General features: G+C 52.7%; 1 protein-coding gene across 7 annotated transcripts in view; it reads right to left on the bottom strand.

The window, feature by feature from the left end:
* The window catches only part of KAZN (kazrin, periplakin interacting protein), a 1,282,700-nt gene that overhangs the window by 50,730 nt on the left and 1,209,149 nt on the right, over positions 1-22,821 (bottom strand). For 6 of the 7 annotated variants that reach the window (XM_035252956.3, XM_035252957.3, XM_035252958.3 and 3 more), the window contains 4 exons: positions 20,758-20,928; positions 7,898-8,087; positions 4,062-4,192; positions 192-242 (listed from right to left, as the gene is read on the bottom strand). In XM_035252956.3, the coding sequence (XP_035108847.2) occupies positions 192-242; positions 4,062-4,192; positions 7,898-8,087; positions 20,758-20,928 (543 nt within the window). The remainder of the gene's footprint in view (positions 1-191; positions 243-4,061; positions 4,193-7,897; positions 8,088-20,757; positions 20,929-22,821) is intronic. The other variant, XM_035252962.3, reaches the window with a different exon arrangement.

Below are 22,821 nucleotides of genomic sequence, written 5' to 3'. Positions count from 1 at the left end.
AGCAGCTCCACAGCCCTGCAGTACACAGGGCCAGGCAGGCCCAGGTGCTGAGCCTACTTGAGACTCCGTAAGTGGCTTGAATCCTCTCCACCTAGGTGAGCAGTATGGATGTGGGCTCAGGGGAACAGAGGGAGAAGTCACGGTCAAGGTGGGGTTGGGGGAGGGCCAAGTGGCCAGGAGGGCACACCTACCTGTACAATAGGGTTGTGCAGGTTCTTCGGAACTGGGCCGGGACTGTCGCCCTGTAGCCAGAGGAGAAGAGGAAGATGAAACAGCAGAGACACGTGACACAGGAGAGCAGAGGTGGCTCACGTGGTGTGGGGCCTTCCGTGGAAGGATGCCATCCCTCAGGGGCCACCCTGCCTTTGCAGTGGGGTGCCCATCCCCCATCTCCTGAAGCAGATACCCCCAGATGGCTTACTGATGGGGCCTAGATTTCACCCAGAGGCCCTGGGGTCCTCTCCTGCCTGGTCCGGCCTCTCGATTCCCAACATCTTCTGATCAACAAATTAGCCACTCCAAAGCTTCCAAGTTCCTGTCCCAGTCAGTCGACTGAGTTAGAGCCAGAGCTTGGTTAGACTTGGTGCTTTTCATATAGAAATATACTTTAATAGAAAGAGCACAAAATAAAGAATTTTGGGACAGAAACAAACTTGGGAGACCACGTAACCTCTAGCTTCCCCCACAACCAACACGATGAATCTTAGTTTGTTCAGGGGCAGAGGACTCAGCCCTATTCACAGATAGGAAGAGAGGCAGCAGAGTCCACGGTCATGGAGCTGATTAGATGCAGAGCTACAACTCTACCTGGGGACTCAGATCCTTCTGGCACAGTGCTCCATCCAAGCAGAAGCTCCAGGGCAACTGCACACTTGGTCCTGAGCTTTGGGCTGCCCCAGGAGGGGTCTGAGCTCCTTCCCTCTTTCCTAGGGAGCCTCAGACAGGTCCCCAGGATGGGCAGGTAGGACATTTCCATTGTGTTGCCAGCCCCTCTCCAGGTGGGTGTGGTGTACAAAAGCCTTCACTACATCCCAGAATCAGTCTGCCCTGCCTAGAGCCCACAGATCCTTTGGATCAAAACAGTCATTATTACTTTGGGAGGCCGAGGCGGGTGGATCACGTGGTTAAGAGATCGAGATCGAGATGGTGAAACCCTCTACTAAAAATACAAAAAATTAGCTGGGCATGGTAGCGTGTGCCTGTAATCCCAGCTACTCGGGAGCCTGAGGCAGAAGAATTGCCTGAACCCAGGAGGCGGAGGTTGCGGTGAGCCAAGATCGCACCATTGCACTCCAGCCTGGGTAACAAGAGTGAAACTCCGCCTCAAAAACAAACAAACAAACAAACAAACAAACAAAAAAACCCAGTCATTATTAGGGAGACTCCTGGTGGTTATTTCTGGAATTGCAGGCATAATTCTAAGCTCCATCAACCTTCTCCAACCTCTCTATGCTGAGTCCCTACTTCTGCTCTAAATTAGTGGCCAGAGTGTGAAAGGATGAGGTAGTCCTTAGTCCAGGCTGCACTGTCTTGTGGGTGGAGGTCAGATGCCCAAGGACAAGGGGTTACCTGTAGCTATTTTCGGACTCTTCCTGGCTTACCTGTGTGCACACCTGTTGAGATGGGGGGGATAAAACGGGTTGAGGAAGTGAGGGAATTTCATGAATGGCAGTTTAGTCTTTAGTCTCAAGATTTGCAAACAGAGCTCATTCTGCAGGCAGTTAAGATAGTTCCACTCTAGATAGGAACATCTTTGGCAAATTTATGGGTGAAGAGAATGGGCTGCTCACTGAAACACCTGCATGCAGACAACAGGTTATCAAAGCACCCATTTCCCGGCAGCAGGGACCTATGTCAGGTGGGCTTAGAAATAAATGTGCTGGAACTGCTGTCTCTAGCAGCAGGCATGTGCCAAGGCTAAGGAGGGCAAAAGGCTAGGCTTGGGTCAAGTGCAGTCCAGAGTCCACTTGGGCCCACCATGTGAAGACAAAATATGGGGGGAAGGTATTCTCAAGTGGGATGTGTTGGGGGTATTTCTGGCTCTGGGTGTAACTCCACGGAGGTCCTTCAGAATCATGGAATGGATGTCAGAGACCCCTCCAATGGCCCACCTTCCTTGCTTTGGTGCTGTTAGTCAAGATAGCCTTTGTCGACTGGGCGTGATGGCTCACGCCTGTAATCCCAGCACTTTGGGAGGCCGAGGCGGGTGAATCACGAGGTCAAGAGATCAAGACCATCCTGGTCAACATGGTGAAACCCCGTCTCTACTAAAAATACAAAAAATTAGCTGGGCACGGTGGTGCGTGCCTGTAATCCCAGCTACTCAGGAGGCTGAGGCAGGAGAATTGCCTGAACCCAGGAGGTGGAGGTTGCGGTGAGCCGAGATCGCGCCATTGCACTCCAGCCTGGGTAACAAGAGTGAAACTCCGTCTCAAAAAAAAAAAAAAAAAAAGATAGCCTTTGTCACTAGGACCCTCTCCTGGGGACAAGAGAAGAACACACTGCTTCCTTAAACCACCAGCATAAAACAGAGAATCCCACTGGGTGCAGTCGCTCATGCCTATCATCCCTGCACTTTGGGAGGCCGAGGCAGGCAGATCTCCTGCGGTCAGACCTGGAGTTCAAGATCAGCCTGGCCAACATGGTGAAATCCCATCTCTACTACAAATACAAAAATTAGCCGAGTGTAGTGGCAGGTGCCTGTAATCCCAGCTGCTCAGGAGGCTGAGGCAGGAGAATCGCTTGAACTCAGGAGGCAAAGGTTGCAGTGAGCCGAGACTGCGCTATTGCACTCCAGCTTGGGTGACAAGAAAGAAACTCTGTCACACATACAAAAAATAATTAATAAAATAAAACAACAAAAAAGAGAATCCCAGCCCCGAGCAAGGGCCCAGGCTGTAAATGATCTTCTTCCCACCCTGAGGAGGCTGCCTAAAGCCCCCAGGCCAGCAATCCCTACCCCTACCTTAGCAGACAGGCAGCTTCTCTGAGGTTTAGTTTTAGCTAATTATATAAGCACTTTTCACTGTTATTGTGGATTGAAAAAATGGTTCCATCACTACAACTCATCTATAGGAAAGTGATTGATTTTTACACACTGATTTCCAAGCATCACTGTTATGTACATGCTTTTCTTCGTGCTAATAGCTTTTCAAGTTATTCTGTTGAGTATTCCAGGTAGAGCATCATGTCACTGGCATGTAATGGTTTTGTCCCATGTGTTCACCTCATTTCTTTTTTATTATCTATTTTGCTGGTTAATAAAGCGACATTAACTGAGTTTTGGAAAAAGCTGTCTCGTGCATTTGAGGATCTGACCCTATGATGTTTCTGTCTTCAGGATACGGCAGGGGAGTTTCTGCATTACCAACCGTGTGACAGAACAAAAATTCAAGGTGGTCCCCAAACCCGGACCCCAATATTTCATGTCAGAGCCTCAACATGGCTTCCAACTGTCCTCAGAAGGTCCACCCACCTTTGTTCGCTCCCTCAGTTTCAGAGTCCCTCTGTCTGCCCCACTAAGTCATCGAGAGCTAGGCAGTTAGGGCCTCTGCCTCCTGGGAGCTGGTACTCAGTGTGTGATCAAAGCATTTGACGAAATAAGCAAAGTAAACAAACTTAGACCAAATTTACACGCCTCACCAGAGGCAATTCATGCCAAGATTCCCGGGTCAGGATGGAGAGCTGGCTCTAAAGGGAAATGAGGTGGTGCTGGGGAGGCCCTGAACTCTGAAGGGTGTAATGTCTGGGAGGAGAAGCCCATGGTTCCACACAGGGCCTGCTGTGGCAGAGTTCCAGGCTGCACAGACCCTGAGGCCGACCCAGGCCCGCTTCCTCTGGGTTCTCCTCACCCTCCCGGACACAAGGAATAAACGGGCCTCTTTTCTTTCTCTCCCCACATCCATCGCTTCTTGCAAAAGGAAAGAACAGAACAGGAAATGCATTCCAGAGTGCTCCCTGGGTGGACGAGAGGAAAGAGCGAGCATGGCTTCACCCCACCCTCCCCGCCCCTGCAGTCTCTGGGGCTGCAGAGCCCCAGGCCCCACTGCTGCTGGCCTTACGTTGCAGAGGGAGTGCGTCCGGTGTCGAGGGGAGTTGATGTCGCTGGGTGTGGACGACCGGTCGCCTTCGGCGGCAGATGCGTCGGAGATGACGGAGGGCTGCCGGGAGTGGCAGGGACTCACCCTGACCGCTGGAAAGCAGGGACAGCTAGTGAGTGAGGGATGGAGAGAAGGTCCTCGCCTTGCTGCCTTGGCGGTCACTCCACCCAACACCCCCGTTCTGCAGATGGGAACACTGAGGTGTAGAGAAGGGAAGAGATTTGCCTGGTTCTCCACCCCGCTAATCCACAGCCACGCACATCCCACAGAGCAGCCGCTGCGAAGAACCTCCCACAGCCTCTGGATCCGATGAACCCTCCTCCACCAGGGTGAAGGAGAAGACGTGGAAGTTTTCAAGTCTTCTTCTCATTTCAAGTTTAAGTCTCCTTGTTTCCAAGTCCGGTATAGGAAATTGACTGATTTTTTAGAAATTCATTTCTAAGGAGCACCATTACGCATAAATACTTGAGTACTTGTGACTCTGCTCACACGCGCCCACATCTGGACATTCCTAGACCTGGTACCATCCCAACCACTGCCCCAAATCGGTCTCCCAAACGAGAAACCCAAAGGCCACCACCAACTCCTCTCTTTCCCCCATATCCCACATCCAATCAGCCGCAGCAGGAGCTCCAAAACATGGCCCCAAATCTGTCTACTCTCCACCACACGGCCACCACTGACCCTCACCTGGAAGACCACATGGCCTCCCAGTGGGGTGCCCTGGCTCCATTCTACACACCAGAACATGAGCCGCTGGCACCTTGCCTCTCTTCCTCCTGGCTTCCGAGTTCGCCTGATGTGCCGCAGCCCTGCCTACCCCAGCAGCCTCGGCTTGAGCCATATCAGCCTGACTGCCTGAGACAGGCCACGACCCCCTGCCTTGGCTTCTGCTGTTCCTGTTGCCCATCAGAGGCCTTCCCCAGTAATCAGCTCTCTCTACACTTCACTATAACCCAGAATCAGTCTGCCCTGCCCAGAGCCCACAGATCCTTTGGATCAAAAGTCAGTACTAGGGAGACTCCTGGTGCTTACTTCTGGAATTGCAGGCATAATGCCAAGCTCCATCAACCTTCTCCAACCTCTCTATGCTGAGTCCCTACTTCTGCTCTAAATTAGTGGTCAGGGGCTTGGCACATCTAGGAACTCTTTTTTTTTCCCCATCAAAGAGCCTGTTTTCACCTGGGCATGGTGGCTCACACCTGTAATCTCAGCACTTTAGGAGGCCGGAGAGGGAGGGCTGCTTGAACCCAGGACTTCAAAACCAGCCTGGGAAACACCGCAACACTCCATCTCTCCAAAACAATAGTGCCTGTTTTCTATTGATTTCTCTTCTTGTGCTAATCACAACCTCTCATCATTCTGCTTGTTATTTAATAGTATATTTGTGTGTCATATCCGCACAAGGACAACAACAGCTCTGTGAGGGCAGGTACCCTGGGTGTCTTATTCATGTTGAATCCCAGAGCTCATAGTGCCTGGCATATAGGAGGTGCTCAATAAAAGGTCTAGACCAGAAACCACAGCCCAAAAGCCCTCCCAAGTCCCCAGCAGGTTGCTCTCCTGTCTGCAGGCATAGGCACTGGATGGAGAAAGCATCTTTTGACAGGACTGGCTGGGCACCTGCTATGTGCAGGCAGCATGCCAGCAGGTGGGGTTGCATTCTTGCAAAAGACAGTCCTTGCCACCAATGGCCATATGGTCTAATACAGAAGATGGGTGGCTGAAGGAGCCCTGGCTTTGGAGTCAATTCCAATCTGGGTGAGTTTACCCTACAGGCTGTGTGGGTAACACACAGAGGGCCTTGGGCATCCTCCCCGGCCCTCTGAGCCAAGTGTGTTATGTGTAACCTAGGGATGGATGGCGGTGGTACCAATCCCGGAAAGTAGCTGCATGTATGATGTGCCTACTGCAGTGCCAGGCACTGGACAGATGGGAGGAGTCATGTGACAAATGCATCCACAGCAAACCCGAGGCAAGGTAAGAAGTGCTGATGCAGGTGAGCACCCAACTTTACAGGAGAATAGAGGACACAGGGGAGAGAGCACAGAGGGCTTCCTGGAGGAGGGGACATTTGATAAAATACATGGAGATGGTTGTATGTGAGGCAGATACTGTGGAGAATGAAGGGCCCAGAAGAAAGATCCATCAGCGTGTCCAGGCTTTCCCAGACCAGAACCAGCTCCACAGACGCAGACGAGGATGACGAGGAGTCTGCTGCCATCATGTGATTCAGAAACTGCCCAAGCCCTGTCTGCCTTCGAATTGCACATCTGCGCTCCTGCTGTCCTGGGGCTGGACCAGAAGCCAGGACAGCTGACTGCATGGCTGGGCTGTGAGACTCTGAACAAGTGGTGGCTCTCTCTAGGTCTCAGTTTCCCTGCCTGACAAGGATGCCGGCCCTGAGCAGTTTTAGCATAAGCTCTTCCAGCTCTGAGTAGGGGCTTTGAAGGCCACAGCTGCCCACCCTTACCCCAAAAAAGTCACAGCACCTTGAGTCAGACAGTGAAGGGAGGGCTGCTGTTTGCACTCAGTGGGAGGGGAAGACTGAATTTGCTTACTGTCTGGCTTCTCAAAGTCCCCTGTGCCACCTCTCAATGATGATGACAACAGTGATGACGATGATAATGAGAACAGCGGCTAATATTGACCCAGCTCGGACCACGATCCCAGCCCCATTCCCACAGTTTTCTGCATTTCATCTTTATGACAGCCCCATGAAGTAGGTAAAGGAAGCCTCAGCAAACACCTTTCACGTACTCTGTGTGCTAAGAGCCTGATGCCCCTTTTACACATGGGGAAACTGAGGACCCTGGCCAAGGTCATGGGTCATGACCCTGGTAAGCCCCAGGGCCAGGGCTGAACCCAGCAATCTGAACCCAGGGCCTGCGCCCCTTATCGTAATGACTCACCTATACTCCCCCAGCTGCACCCTCACCAGGCAAAGGCAGGGCCTGCTGGCTTCTCCCTGATCAACCTGCCAGCCCCTCATGGGTCAGGACTGTGTCTGACTCATCTCCTGCAGCGGCAAGGGCCAGCCCTGCCTGCAGCCTTCACAGTGACCATTTCCCACCCCTGGTGCAATGGCTGTTGCCAGCTGCCTGTTCCCAACTTGCATCTATCACACAAGGTAGCTACTTGCAGAAGGGACAGAGAACAGAGCAAGGTGGCTTGCAGACGTGCAATGGGACAGTGAGGAGTTTGAAGCCTGTACCATAGGCAGTGGGTGCAGATGCTGCCCAGAGGCCAGACTTCCCTGCCAAGTGCCTGGAGCAAACACCTGTGACATTGACATCTGCCCCTCCTGCATGCCCAGTGATTGGCCAGAGCTGTCAGTCAAGGAGTTCTGCTGCCCCCGCCCCCGCCAAAGGATGGCCATGTGACTCTATGTGGCCAATCAGAGTCTTTCTTTAGGATTTGCTATGGATACAGGGGGAAGAGATAGTTGTTCTTTCTTAAGATTTGAGCTGTGAGGGTTTTAAACATCTGGAACTGTGGGGGACTATTTTACTTTCTTGCAGAAAGAGACAGGCCAAAGACGAGGCCAAAAGGTGGTAGGCAGAACTAAGAGATAGAGAGATGTGGTCAGAGGGACCCAGATAGTGTTTGAACCTCTGGATCCAGCTATGCCTGCTGTCCATCTCTTAGAGTTTTCAGTTACACGAGCCCAAGGTCTCTGCCCCATACCCCCTAAGCTGCTGTAGTGTGAACAACGAAGCTGTCTCTCCCACTGGGTCACAGGGCCTCCCATGAAGCCCCTCGAAGCTGTGGTGGGGCCAGGCCAGGGCAGGACTCACCTTGCCGGTCCGCGGGGTGAGGGGGGTGTGAGTGGTAGAGAGTCTGTTGACTCTGCCGGATGGCTGCGGTCAGCGGGAGGTCCGCCTGCACCACCCACTCCTGGTTGCCATTGAGCACCGTCTCGCCCGGCATGGCGAGGGAATGCCGCTTGGGGACGTCCTTGGTCAGCGTGGCTAAGGACTGCTTGGCCTGGAGAGCAGGGAGACAGGAAGAAGAAGTCAGGATCAAGGGGACCTCTTGGCCTGCTGCTTGGCACCACCCACCACCATGGGGAGAAAGCCTGGAATCCTCTGTGCCGGGTATTGTGGCTGTGTCAAGTGCCAATTGGTAAGTCTAGTGCCTGTCCTGCAACCATGTGAGGGAAGAACTGTCCTTATCCCCGTTAGACAGCTGGAGGCATGAAAGCACGGAGAGGTGAGGAGCCTGCCTTGGGATCCCACAGCTCAGAATTGGCAAAGCCAGGATCAAATCCAGAGCCCAGGCGTCCACAGAACTGTGCTAGGGCCTCGTCACACAACTCCAGGGGGTGCTGCTTCCATAAACATGGTCCCTCTTGGTTTCCCCATCTTACCTAGTAGGACCCTGAAGTTCAGAATGGTGGAATCATTTGCTCAAGGTCACACAGCAAGTTAGGTAGGAGAAGTGGAGTTTGAACTCAGTTCTGACTTTTGTCACATGGATGCATTTGTGTTAACTCTCACCTGAGAGCTCATCTGGGAGTTACCTACCAAGAGCAAAGTGAGACCAGATATATAGGGGGGTCCAAGAACACTCTTTTAATTTTTTTTATGAGATGGAGTTTCATTCTGTCACTCAGGCTGGAGTACAATGGCGCGATCTCGGCTCACCACAATCTCCGCCTCCTGGGTTCAAACGACTCTCCTGTCTCAGCCTCCCGTGTAGCTGGGATTAAAGGCATGTGCCACCACGCCTGGCTAATTTTTGTATTTTTAGTAGAGATGAGGTTTCATCATGTTGGCCAGGCTAGTCTCAAATTCCTAACTTCAAGTGACCCACCCGTTTCAGCCTCCCAAAATGCTGGGATTATAGGCATGAGCCACCATGACTGGCCCCAAGAACATTCTTATCACCCATTCTTTTGGGTTCTCCAAGGACTAGCCAGGATTCAAGTCTGATTGTAAGAAGAAGGTGTTTTGACTCCCATTAGTTTAACTCTTTGCAAGGCTGAAGGTTGCTTCAATCTCCCTTCCAAGGTTCTGCAGAGCCAGCAAAGAGAAGGGCAGGTGCATGATCAGCTTACAGGACCAGCTCCCTCTTGAATGCAGGCTGCGTACCAGGCAGATCCTAAGCCCAGCTCTTGGGAGCCTACGCCAAGAACGTGTAGGACAGGAGGGAGCTCCGGGACAAGTGTGGGGCGGAGCTAGGGCCGGAGGCCGCCTTGACTGGTCACACAGGTCTTTCTCTCTGCCCAGCTTCTGAGGCCTCTTTCAGCTGTGTTATCGCCCCCTAGAGTATGTGGGGTTTTATTAGACATGATCTCAAATTCTTTTGGGGAGAAAAAGGGCAAGTATTAGAAATATATTAATGCACATTCTTTTTTTGGTTTTTGAGATGGAGTCTTGCTCTGTTGTTCAGGCTGGAGTGCAGTGGTACAATCTCGGCTCACTGCAAACTCCGCCTCCTGGGCTCAAGCGATTCTCCTGCCTCAGCCTCCTGAGTAGCTGGGATTACAGGTGTCTGCCACCACGCCTGGCTAATTTTTTGTATTTTTGGTAGAGATGGGGTTTCACCATGTGGCCAGGCTGGTCTCGAACTCCTGACCTCAAGTCATCCACCCGCCTCAGCCTCCCCAAGTGTTAATGTATATTCTTTTTCATCACAGTCATTTTCTATTTCCAATTGGCTCTACAGGCTCATGACAGGGCAGAGGAGACAGGGAGAGTCGCAGGGGTCCCTTGCACTGAGGTTTGGGGTGAACACTGACGTTTGGGGGTAGCTGCAGACGGCAGAGCCACTGTAAGTGCTGGTTTTGCGTCTCATGTGAACACTGATAAAATATTTTTAAAAATTCATCTCATCTCTCCTAGTCCACAAACTTTCCTTGCCCCAGGCCTGGAGTTCTTCATGGCAGAGCAGCAGTTCTTAAGAAAGGGTCCCACCAAAAAATAGACAGTCCGTGGCCTAAAGCCTGATGCACCCTCACCACACTGACAAGCTGTGTTATTTTAGACAAGTCACACCCTACTCTGAGCCTCAGTTTCCCCACCTGTATAGTGAAAAGCCTGGACCAAGTGATCTTCAGGGCTCCCTCCAGCTCGGGCACCCTAGAAGTCTGTGAAACCACCTCCCTCCCACTGCCAGCTCTCAGGGAATAGAAATCCATACAGCAGAGGCTAAGCTGAGGGTGTCAGCCTTGCCTGCCAAACCTGGCTTGCCCCTGCTCTGGCCGAGAAAACCCCCTGAGCTCTGCCACCCTCATGTGCTCTCTGCAACAGTGCTGGGTTGCAAGCAGGGAGTCCAGGATTATCTGTGCTCAACAGATTAGAAATGAGAACTCAGAGAGGTTTAGCGGCTTCTCCAGTGGGCACGACATCCAACCTGGGTCCCTAATCCGGGTGTCTGACTGGGAGCCCAGCGTGCACCTCCCTAAGCCCACGTTCCTGTGGGGCAAGAAAACCAGCAGCACAAATGACGTGGGCTGGTCCTGTCTGCTCACCAAGGTCCCCAGCACCTGGCCTGGGGGCCTGGCACAACTAGGAAGCATGCCATAAAACCTTGCCGAATAGGCCGGGTGCGGTGGCTCATGCCTGTAATCCCAGCACTTTGGGAGGCCGAGGTGAGCGGATCAGGAGGTCAGGAGATTGAGACCATCCTGGCTAACACTGTGAAACCCCGTCTCTACTAAAAATACAAAAAAAAAAAAAAAAAAAAAAAAAAAAATCCAGGTGTGGTGGCACGTGCCTATAGTCCCAGCTATTTGGGAGGCTGAGGCAGGAGAATCACTTGAACTTGGGAGTCAGAGGTTGTGGTGAGCCGAGGTCGTGCTACTGCAATCCAGCCTGGGTGACAGAGTGAGACTCCGTCTCAAAAAACAAAAAACAAAGAATCTGCAGAACAGATGGACGCAGGCCCCTGCATCACAAAGCTGCTTTGTTGTGTCCTGGCCGATGGCCCAGGGAAGCAGCTCTGCTGTCCTATATAAGGACAATGGGGTAACTCTTCTGTTTAGGGATGGAGTGAGGCTGGGTGTGTCTTGAGCCCCTGTACACCTGCAGCAGGCCCAGCATCACGGAGACTCGCATTTCCTGAAGCGCCACACCCAGCCCAGGTGAGCCGGTGGCCGCACCCACCTTCCCTCCAGGCCCTCCACGACCTGCAGCAGGCCCAGCATCATGGAGACTTACACTTCCTGAAGCACCACACCCAGCCCTGCACCCGCCTTCCCTCCAGGCTGTCCACGCCACTACACCTCAGCCTTGGGGGGTGCCCCACTCCCTTGCTTCCTCCTGCCCAGAAACTGGGACTCGGGAGAAATCAGCACCCAGGCTGGTCTGCCATCACATGGCAATGAACCCTCAGCTCTTCCCTCCTGCAAAAACTCCCAGCCACATGCAGAGAAAGCACAGGATTGTACAAACCAGCTCCTGAAACAGCCAGCCCTTGGAGGGAGCATGGGAGGGAGTGAGGAGGAGGCCTGGGTGGCATGGCTCCCCCAAACCATCGGCTTTCTTGTCCTAGGTGGGGCCTCACCTCTGTCTGGGCCTGGGAGTGGCATCTTCCACCTCAGGAGGCAGCTTGACATCCTTGCTACCTGACAATTGGGAGGTCCCCTACGGCTGGCCCTTCAGAATGGGGTGCCTGTACCTGTGAGTTCTGAAGCACAGGGACCTCTCAAACTGTCCACTCTGCCCATTCGGGATTTTAACCTTCCAAGGCAGAGCTACAATGGAGAGAACTGCAGATGACACATGTGAAGTCTCATCTAAAGTTCATGCACCTGCTTGCACACCCATGTACCCACACACACACACATATACACATGTATACACACATACATGCACATACATGCAAACACATATACACATATATATGCACGAATATGGTTTGGCTGTGTCCCCACCCAAATCTCATCTTGAATTGTAACTCCTACAATCCCCACATGTTGTGGGAGAAACCTGGTGGGAGGAAATTGAATCATGAGGGTGGGTTTTTCCAATGCTGTTTTCATGATAATAAGTCTCACGAGATCTGATGATTTTATAAAGGCCTGTTCCCCTGCACACACTCTCTTGCCTGCCACCATGTAAGACATGACTTTGCTCCTCCTTTGCCTTCCACTGTGATTGTGAGGCCTCTGCAACCTGTATTACCCGGTCTTAGGTATATCTTTATCAGCAGTGTGAGAATAGACACACACACACACACACACACACAATTAGATCTTCTCCCGTGGCAATTGATACATTTCTCTGACTAATCTCTTCCACTAAATGCAATTTAATGCTGGGAACTCCCCTTGGGCTCTGACTCTTCTCCTCTCTGAGACTTCAGCCTCTTCTAAGCACTCGGAACCTGGAACGTCAAGCTCCTGGGAATTATTAACTTGACATAAATGCGTCCATGTGACAAAAGTCAGACAGGACTGGGTTCAAACTCCACCTCTCCTACTTAACTTGCTGTGACCTTGAGCAAATGACTCCACCATTCTGAACTTCACAGTCCCACTAGATTAGATGGGGAAACCAAGAGGGACCATGTTTATGGAAGCAGCGCCCCCTGGAATTGTGTGATGTGGTGGCCTGGCCCTGGCACAGCTCTTTGAAGCTTGAGCTCTGTCTGGATTTGATCCTGGCTCTGCCACTTCTGAGCTGTGGGATTCCAAGGCAGGCTCCTCACCTCTCCGTGCCTTCATGCCTCCAGCTGTCTAACGGGGATAAGGAAAGTTCCTCCCTCACATGGTTGCTAGGGAGAGTGCTTGGCCCATGGTAAAAATGCCCAATAAATATTAGTGATTGCTATTAAAGAGTTTCTATATCACAAACAGGGAATGATGTGAGGAGTCATTCACACCAGGGTCAAGGATCCGGTCTGGGCCACTGTCTCAGAGCAGTCATGGTGCTCAGTTAGGATTACTTATGCGCTCCTTGAGCCTGGGCAGTGAGATCTGTGAGGCAGGAAGAGGAGATGGCAGCATGGGACCCTGCCCTCGCCCACCTTCTGGCTGGGGCCAATGGCAGTTCCTGTCGATCAGGAGGGTCTGAGGGTCTCCTGATCAAAGGCCACGAGGAACCCATCACATCTCCCACATCAGAGAGCAAGCCTGGTCCTGCAGGCACGCTGTGCCCAGAAGCCGAATCCTCTGCCAGGTGCTCGCTTGTCTAGGGGGTATTTCTCTGGGCTAAAGGCTGGGAGGATCTTGAGGCAGGAGCCTCTGAGCAGACGCTGGAAGGCTGGTGCTCCTGTACGGATGGCACATTGTGCCAAACGGGCACTGAGTGGGCACAAGGCCACCTTCTTCCCGTGCTTCATAGACACACTCTGCGACACAGTTAAGTTATTCTCCTTAGGGGGAAGCCGGCTGGGACCCTCTTTTGCAGATTTCAGGGGTCGGGGTGGGAGCAGGTCCAGCAGGGAGGTACTGGTGTGAGCTGATGAGGCAAACATGGGCCATGACATCAAGGGCCAGTGACCAGTGCAGGCTCTGGCAGCGGAGGGGAGGCTCCTGTGGGGTCAACAACAGGCTCAGGGGGCCGGGCACGGTGGCTCACGCCTCTAATCCCAGCACTTTGGGAGGCCGAGGTGGGTGGATCACGAGGTCAAGAGATCAATACAATCCTGGTCAACATGGTGAAAATCCGTCTTTACTAAAAATACAAAAAATTAGCTGGGCATGGTGGCGCACGCCTGTAATCCCAGCTACTTGGGAGGCTGAGGCAGGAGAATTGCCTTAACCCAGGAGGCGGAGGTTGCGGTGAGCCGAGATCGCGCCATTGCACTCCAGCCTGGGTAACAAGAGCGAAACTCCATCTCAAAAAGAAAAATTTAAAAAAAAAACAGGCTCAGGTAGTCTTGGGATTGTGCAGACCCTGCCCTCATGCAGGGTGGGAGGCCCCCTGCCACCAGTCCGAGTTCAGAACCAGCCTAGGAACTTGCTTGCCAAGGGCTGGTCCGAATGGTCCAGGGAGACAGTGGCCAGGGGCCTGGAGGTGGCACATTTGGGGCAGACTGCTTTTGCTGCAGCTGAGAACAGGCACAAGGGGCATGGACTCAGAGCGTGGCCATTGAAAAGGAACCTGAGGCGTGGCCAACCCATCCTGCTTCTCCGCCTGCTCATCCCTCACAGCCCCTGTCTCTCCTCAGGGCTGGTGGTGGCTATCGTTTTAACAGATGAGGAAACTGAGGCACGAAAAGGTTAAAGGTGACATGTGCAAGGTCAAATACTGATGAGTGGAACAGGCATGAGAATTCATGTCTCTTCATCCCCTGTGGGGTCTGAGGACAGGGTGGGCCTAGGGCAACCTCAGTATGGAACTGTGAGCATTGACTGAGTTCTGAGGTGTGCCTGCCCCATTCAACCACTGCCTCATCTCCCTGCACTGTCACTCTAGGGGGAAGGTCGTCTTATAGTTCTGGTCCTATCCCATCTCATCTCATCTCTTCTCATCTTAGATGGAGTCTCACTTTTTTGTCCAGGCTGGAGTGGAATGGCGCAATCTCAACTCACTGCAACCTGCACTTTCCGGGTTCAAATGATTTTCCTGCTGCAGTCTCCCGAGTAGCTGGAATTACGGATGCCCGCCATCATGCCTCGCTAATTTTTGTATTTTCAGTAGAGACGGGTTTCACCATGTTGGCCAGGCTGGTCTTGAACTCCTGACCTCAGGTGATTCGCCCAACTCAGCCTCCCAAACTGTTGGGATTACAGGCATGAGCCACCATGCCTGGCCTATAGTTCTGATTTTGTACAGGAGGAAACTGAGGCTCAGAGAGGTTAAGCCCCTTGTCAAGGGTCACACAGACAGAAGACAACAGAACCCAAACTGGGACTCAGACCCCAACAGCTCAGGCCCAGACAGACAGGAACATCTGATTCTTGCAAAATGTCCTACATGATGGAGAAGCGCTTCCAGCCTGGGTGATTCTGCACTCTGGGGGACATCTGGCCATGTCTGGAGACTCCTGCTGTCACGCTAGGGGCTGGGGTGGGGGTGCTGCTGGCATCTGGTGGGTAGAGGCCAGGGAAGCTGCTAGACACCCCACAGAGCACAGAGCAGTCCCACCACAGTTCTCTGGCCCCAAACGTCAATAGTGCCCTTGTTTACAGAGTGCCCCGTAAGTGGAAGAAGACTTTCCTATGCGGAAGAAGCCATACTCATGGGCAGCGACGTCAGGGTGAGCAGGCTCCTGGGGACAGGGCCAGTGTTTGGGGGATGCCCATGGTCTCAGGAGCAGACAGCGCCACCTCCCGGCCCCACATAGGGAGGCTGGTGGGGACAGCCTGTGGACTAAGGGAAGGCTGGTAAGGGAGCCGCCTCCTTCAAGCCCTGGCTAGACTCCCTTCAAAGGCCTCCCAAGCAAAGATGGCAAGCCAGGGAGTACTGGACAGCCTGACCTCCAGCTCCGAAACCGTGAGAATACAGACCTCCTGGAGTGACCGCGCATGAATGGTGGTGCTTTTTGGGGAGATGAAACTGTTCTGAAATTAGACAGCAGTCCCGGTTGCACAGTTATCAACATGCTAAAAACCATTGAGTGGCATGACCAGCAACCACTGACCAATGACCAACGACCAAGGATCAAGGCACGCTCCGGCCAGGGAGGGGAGGCTCCTGCAGGGGCAACGGCAGGACACTCTATGTGGGCTTGGGCCTTGACGTTATATGTCAATAAACAATATTTTACACACACACACATGGTCCAATGGGGCCAATGTGATTACGGAGAAGATGCTGTGTGGGTGGTAATGCCTGATTTGGTCGGGATTTTTTTTTTTTTTTTTGAGACGGAGTTTCACTCTTGTTACCCAGGCTGGAGTGAAATGGCGCGATCTCGCCTCACCGCAACCTCCGCTTCCTGGGTTCAGGCAATTCTCTTGCCTCAGCCTCCTGAGTAGCTGGGATTACAGGCACACACCACCATGCCCAGCTAATTTTTGCATTTTTAGTAGAGACAGGGTTTCACCATGTTGACCAGGATGGTCGGCCGGGACTTTTAACAGGAAATGTCCCTAGCAAGGGTAGATGGCTGAGCAGGCCTCAGGGTGCCCACTGAGGCCTTTGCTTCTTTGGGAAACATCTGCTGAAGCAAATGTCTTTTTGGCTTTTCCCCAAGTGAAGCAGTGAAGAGGGTATATGGGATGGCCCGGAGTTGGCTCCTCAGGACACGGGGGGAGAAATGATGCTTGGGTCCCGACGGGCCACTCACCCCTCACTCGGCACCAGCCCGGACTCTTTTCCCAATACCTGCTTTCCCAGTGGCTTCAATGTCACCTGCAGGTGTGACCTCTGCCACTTCTGTGGCAGCACCCCGGGGTCACTTAGGAAACTGCCCAGTACCAGCAGCCATAGCCAGGACCCCTAGATAAGGGGAAGTCAGTTGCCCAAGATGGGCCACTGGGCATGCTGCATGGACCTCACTGAGGTAAGATTTAATCAGAAGACAAAGGGGACATGTTCATCCCCCCAGCTGCAGGGGCTGCTGAGCACACCGTTCTCCGAGGGGCCTAGCTCTCCACCTCTGTAGCTGCTTCTTTTTTTGAGACGGGGTCTCACTCTGTCACCCAGGCTGGAGTGAAGTGGTGCGATCTCAGCTCACTGCAACCTCTGCCTTCTGGTTCAAGTGATTCTCCTGCATCAGCCTCCTGAGTAGCTGGGATTACAGGTATGCACCACCATGTCTGGATAATTTTTGTATTTTTAGTAGAGTCAGGGTTTCACCATGTTGGCCAGGCCAGTATCAAACTCCTGATCAAGTGATCTGCCCACTTTGGCCTCCCAAACTGTTGGGATTATAGGGAAAGGCCACTGCACCCAGCCTGCAGCTGCCATGGCGTCTGCCATTGCTAAGCTGCGCCCTCCACCTCCCCAGTGCACCCATGGACCCTGACCTCCTTCCAATCCACCCTCTGTGCTTCCACCAGCAGAGCAGAGCTGCTTTCTGTTGCTTGCAACCCAGAACTTAAGGCAACCCCCGGGGAAGGGTCAGCCATATGGGGGGAGCTGGGCCTGCAGACAACACGACCTGGCTGTGAAATTCTAGGGATGGTGGCAATGGAGGGAACCTGCGGTCAGTTGGACACCCCAAGACTGGGCCCGTCACAGCTCCTCATGAAGCCCCTTCCCTCTGCCTCCAAGTCCTGGGTAGACACTGTCTGTGCTGTTAACATGAACATAAATCAGCCTGAGCTGCCAACATTCACGCCGGCAGGTGCATCTGATGCCTGCCAGAAGGAGGCCAGAATCTGAGTTTTGTCGGCCAGAGCTGAAACAGGCTGAGTGTCCAGATACCGTGGGAGCAGAAGCCAGGGTGAGCTGGATCCCAGGCCAGAAAGACCCAGGGAGTCCTCGGATGCCTAAGGTCAGGACTCCAAGGTGAGGAAGACACAGCTTGTCTGTCCATGAGGCATGAGGAAGACCTGGGAGAACAGGGGCCTTTTCTTGGCCTGCAAGTTCAAAGGTTTCTGTCTGGGCTACAGGTGGCCGCAGGGCCTCCAGTATGACACACCCCACTGGTGGGAACCCCTGGGGACCCCAGGGGTCCCTATGGCTTTTTCCTGCCCAGCAATTCTCACCACTAGGGGTCAGCATTGGCGAAGGAGACCTAGGCGAGGCTCCGGGATTGTGTCCTGGCCTGCTCTGGGGGGCCTGGTGCTGGTTTACAATGTCCAGGCATCCGGGCCCCCTGCCAAGTGCTGCTTCTGCTTTATTTCTTGGAAACCTCACAAGAGCCCTACAAAGCACATTCAACTCTTGAACCACGTGGGTTTGAACTGCATGGGTGCATAGGTCTGATTATTGGTGGATTTTCTTCCACCTCTGTCACAAGACAGCAAGGCCAATCCTCCTCCCTCCTCCTCAGCCACTCAGCATGAAGATGATGAGGATGAAGACCTTGATGATCCTCTTTTTCTACTTAATGAACAGCAAACATATTTTCTCTTCCTTATGATTCTCTCTTTTTTCTTTCTTTCTTTCTTTTTTTTTTTTTTTTGAGATGCAGTCTTGTTCTGTTGCCCAGGTTGGAGTGCAGTGGCACAATTATGGCTCCCTGTAGCCTTGACTTCCCAGGCTCAGTTGATCCTCCCATCTCAGCCTCCTGATTAGCTGGGACTACAGGTGTCTGCCACAAAATCCGGCTAATCTTTTCTTTCCTTTTTTTTCTCCCGCTGAGAAGGAGTGTCACTCTGTCGCCCAGGCTAGAGTGCAATGGTGCAATCTTGGCTCACTGCAACCTCTGCCTCCCGGGTTCAAGCGATTCTTCTGCCTCAGCCTCCTGAGTAGCTGGGATTACAGCCACCCTCTACCACGCCAGGCTGATTTTTGTATTTTTATTAGAGATGGGGTTTCACTATGATAGCCAGGCTGGTCTTGAACTCCTGACCTCAAGTGATCTGCCCTCCTTTGCCTCACAAAGTGCTGCGATTACAGGTGTGAGCCACTGCGTCCGGCCGGATTTTCTTAATAACACTTTCTTTGCTCTAGCTTACTTTATTCTAAGAATACTGATATAGTTGGCTCTGTATCCCCAGCCAAGCCTCATCTTGAATTGTAATCCCAATGTGTCAAGGGAGGGACCAGGTGCAGGTAAGTGGACAACGGGAATGGTTCTCCCATGCTGTTCTCACGACAGTGACAATTCTAACGAGATCTGATGGTTTATAAGCATGTGGTAGTTCCTCCTGTATTCATTCTCCCTTCCGCTATCTTGTAAAGAAACTGCCTTACTTCTCCTTTGCCATGATTATGAGTTTCTGAGGCCTCCCCAGCCATTCAGAACTGCTAGTCAATTAAACCTCTTTCCTGTTTGTTTTTGAGACGACGTCTTGCCCTGTCGCCAGGCTGGAGTGCAGTGGTGCAATCTCGGCTCACTGCAACCTCTGCCTCTTGGGTTCAAGAGATTCTCCTGCCTTAGCCTCCCGAGTAGCTGGGATTACAGGGGCACACCACCACACCCGGCGAATTTTTGTATTTTTTGGTAAAGACGGGGTTTCGCCATGTTGGCCAGGATGGTCTCGATTTCTTGACCTCGTGATCCTCCTGCCTCGGCCTCCCAAAGTGTTGGGATTACAGGCGTGAGTCACCATGCCCGGCCTACCTCTTTCCTTGATAAATTACTCAGTCTCAGCAATTTCTTTACAGCAGTGTAAGAATGGACTAATACAAATACAGTGTATGACGCAGTTAACACAGATGTGCTCCCTGACCGTGTTCTCAGCAAGGCTTCTGGTCAACAGCAGGCTACTAGCAGTTACGTGCCCGGGGAGTCAAAAGTTATACATGGATTTAGCTGCACAGGGGATCGGCACCCCTAAACCCTGCGTTGTTTAAGGGTCAACTATATATGCCATTATTTCTGTTTTGAGTTGATGGATATGGGGTCCAGAAAGGTGAAGGCTCCTGTACAAAGTCATACACAGTTAGGAAGCACTTAGGGCTGGATTTGAACCCATATCACACGGCTGCAACCACACCGTTAGCTGACGTTAGCGCTCTGCAGGACGACAAATCATTAAGAGCTACATCCTCCCCCTGCCCCTACTCCCCAGGAGCTCCTCTGACATTCTCCTCCTGGCCACTGTCACACTGAGCCCCTGGTGGCTTCCAGAGTTCCCACTAGCTACGACGTCCCTGGATCTTCACAGCTACCCTGTGGGGATGGTAGGGTGGGATTAAGGCCCCACCCCCAACCCAGTAACAAGTAAAAGGCATTGAAGCCCAGCGCAGTTGAGCAAGCGGCCCAAGGTCACACAGGAGTAGGCAGAACAGATCGGAGGGCTGTGTCCCCACCCAGACTCTCTGTCCCCACTGCGAAGGCTATGCACCTCCTGGGAAAATAAAGTACTTGGAAGTATTTTGAGGGTCTGCTTTGGGTTAGGAAAAAATTATTTATTTCCTTAATGAACCAAATAAGACATTTTTGCTGCAGAGACATGTGAAAAGAGGCCAATAAATGAACAGAAATAAATAAAAGTCACTTGAAATCCTACCGCTATGAGAGAATGAATGTTAACATTTCCGTGTATTTCCTCCCAAATATTTTCCTAAGCAAATATGTATCTTTTAAACACAAAAAACGTTTTTTCCTTGTTTTTTTTTGAGACAGGGTGTCACTGTTGCCCTGGCTGGGTGTGGTGGCGTGACCACGGCTCCCTGTCCGCCTCCTGGGCTCAGGCAATCCTGCTTCAGCAACCGGACTGGTTGGGACCACAGGCATGTACCATGCTTGGCTATTATTTTATGTATTTTTTGGTAGAGATGGGGTTTTGCCATGTTTTCCAGGCTGGTCTCAAACTCCTGGGCTCAAACAATCTGCCTGCCACAGCCTCCTAAACTGCTGGGATTACAGGCATGAGCCCCTGCACTTGGCCCTTTTTTCTCCTAACCGTAGGCTGGGGTGTGTGGGAGAGTGAATGGTTTCCCAGGGTCCCCAGATTCCCTGGGCCCAAAGCAAGCAGATAAAAGGCTGGCCCAGGCTTGTGGGGCATGGTCTTGGAGGGAAGCTTACGGAGCATTGCAGAAAGCCCCTCCCGCTGCGGGCCCTGCCACTCTGCTTGTGTCTGGCTCTGCCCCACCCACCCCACCCTAGGACTCCGGGGTGAGCCCATCATGCCAGATGTCCTGGCTCCCACCGCAGCACTGCTGGCAGATGCCAGGCCCACCTGGGTGGAGAGGGTTCTCACCATGGCCAGCTCAGCCTCCAGCTCCTTCATCCGGTTGTCCTTGAGGTCCAGCTGGGAGCGCAGGGCCGCGGCGTGGTCTGTGGCCTCCTTGGCTTGGCGTCGCAGCTCCCACTTCTCGCGCTCCAGCAGGTCCTTCTCCTTGGCCAGCGCTTTGACCGCGTCTTCGCTCTCCTGTGGGTGGGAGAGGGAGAGAGTAATGTGGGTGTCACAACCGGGCTCCTCTTGGCCCAGGGACACCTAAAGAGGGCCTGATCCCTAGACAGATTGCTGGGATTACAGGCATGAGCCACTGCGCCTGGGGGCGGGGCACGCTGGCTCATGCCTGTAATCCCAGCAATCTGGGAGGCCGAGGCGGGTAGATCACAAGGTCAGGAGATCGAGACCAACCTGGCTGACATGGTGAAACCCTGTCTCTACTAAAAATACAAAAAATTAGCTGGGTGTGGTGGTGCATACCTGTAGTCCCAGCTACTCATGAGACCAAGGCAGGAGAATCGTTTGAACCTGCGAGGTGGAGGTTGCAGTGAGCCAAGATCATGCCATTGTACTCCAGCCCGGGTGACAGGGCAAGACTCTGTCTCAAAAAAAAAAAAAAGAAAAAGAAAAAAAGAAGTGGGGAGACCCCATGACATGTGGCCAGGAGCTCCGGTTCTGTGGTGGGAAAGCCGTGGGCGTGAACTCCAGCTCTGTCACAAACTAGCTGGAAGGCTGGAACAGAGACGAACCTTGCGGACGCTCAGTAAACACTTTTTCGCTGCATGAGTGAATAAGTGAGCAAATGGCTGCTTTGGGGAAGTCATTCTCCCTCATTAAGCCTGGGTTCCCCAGGATGTAAAATGAGCCAGGGGTCAATCCTACCTATTTCTAAGAATGCTAAAGATCAAATGACTTCACGTGCGGGAATACTTCACAGTCTGACAGAAGTTAGGGTGCAGGTGCTGCTGTGGGGCTTTGTTCTGTTTGGTAAATTGTGCTCATCACAGGGAAACAGTGTCCACAGTAAGGAGGCACCAGCAACCGCAATTGTCTGGAGTGCCACACAGTCCGGCCACCACCCCACAAAGTCACAGCCCAGGAGAGAAACAGCTGCTGTGTCCTGAACATGGCACAGTCCTGGGCTGCTTGCCTGAGACCCCTCCCCAGGCCAGTCCTCCTGCGTGAGCTGTTTTCTTTGATTGTCCAGGGAAGGGCTGGGCCCCGGCTGTGCCAGTCCCCAGAGCAGAGCCAGCAGGGAGGGGACAGACAGCTGAATTGGGGCTGTGACCTCTGTTGGCTGGAGCAACGTTTCCGAACAACAGGCATCCTTCTCAAAAGGACGGGCCCAGCGGGGAGCCCTGCCCATCCACCCACCCAGCCACCATCTTCCCATTCACCAAATCGAAAGCAAATCCAAGGTCTCCATGTGGCCTGGGACCCTGAAGAGAGGCCACCATTCTGCCTTGTCTGACAGGCCTGTCTCTGAAGGCTTCACTTCAGATGGTGAGAGAGGGTAGGCTGATGGAGAGAACTTGGCCCTTTCTCTGTGGCCGTCACAGAGCTGTAGCTATGACCTTGGTTCTAAAGACACAGGGGGAACCTGGGCCAAAACCTGCCTTTGCAATGACTGCTGCAAGTAATCCTTGCCTCAATTTCCCCATCTGTAACCAGGGAATAATACCACACCTACTTTGGGGCGTCTGTGTGGATCTGCATGAGGGAATCCACCTGGAGAGCTCTGCTCAGGGCTGCTCTCCCAGCAGGCACCTGCTCGCATCACTCAGATTGCTGCTCAAATGTCTCCTCCTCTGAGAAGCCTTCCCTGGCCACTCATGTAAGAGAGGAACCCAGGCCCCCTCTAACCTGTTTTCTTTATTTAAAGCTGATACTAGTCTGTTATTCAACTAATATTTGTGGCTATTTGTCTGGTATTAACCAGACAAAAATCCCCACACTCATGGAGCTTATAGTGAAAAATTCTGCTATGGTGTAGAACTGACTACTGGGGTATGGATTGTCCCTGAGAACCCGCTGGTGTACAAGAGGCTGCTTATAAAATGTCCCTGAATTAGGAGGAAGCCCCACTAG

This window comes from Callithrix jacchus, chromosome 7 (genome assembly GCF_049354715.1).
Source record: "Callithrix jacchus isolate 240 chromosome 7, calJac240_pri, whole genome shotgun sequence".
Classification (NCBI taxonomy): Eukaryota; Metazoa; Chordata; class Mammalia; order Primates; family Cebidae; genus Callithrix; species Callithrix jacchus.
Note: the sequence above shows the minus strand (reverse complement) of the source record. Positions and strands in the feature narration are given on the sequence as shown.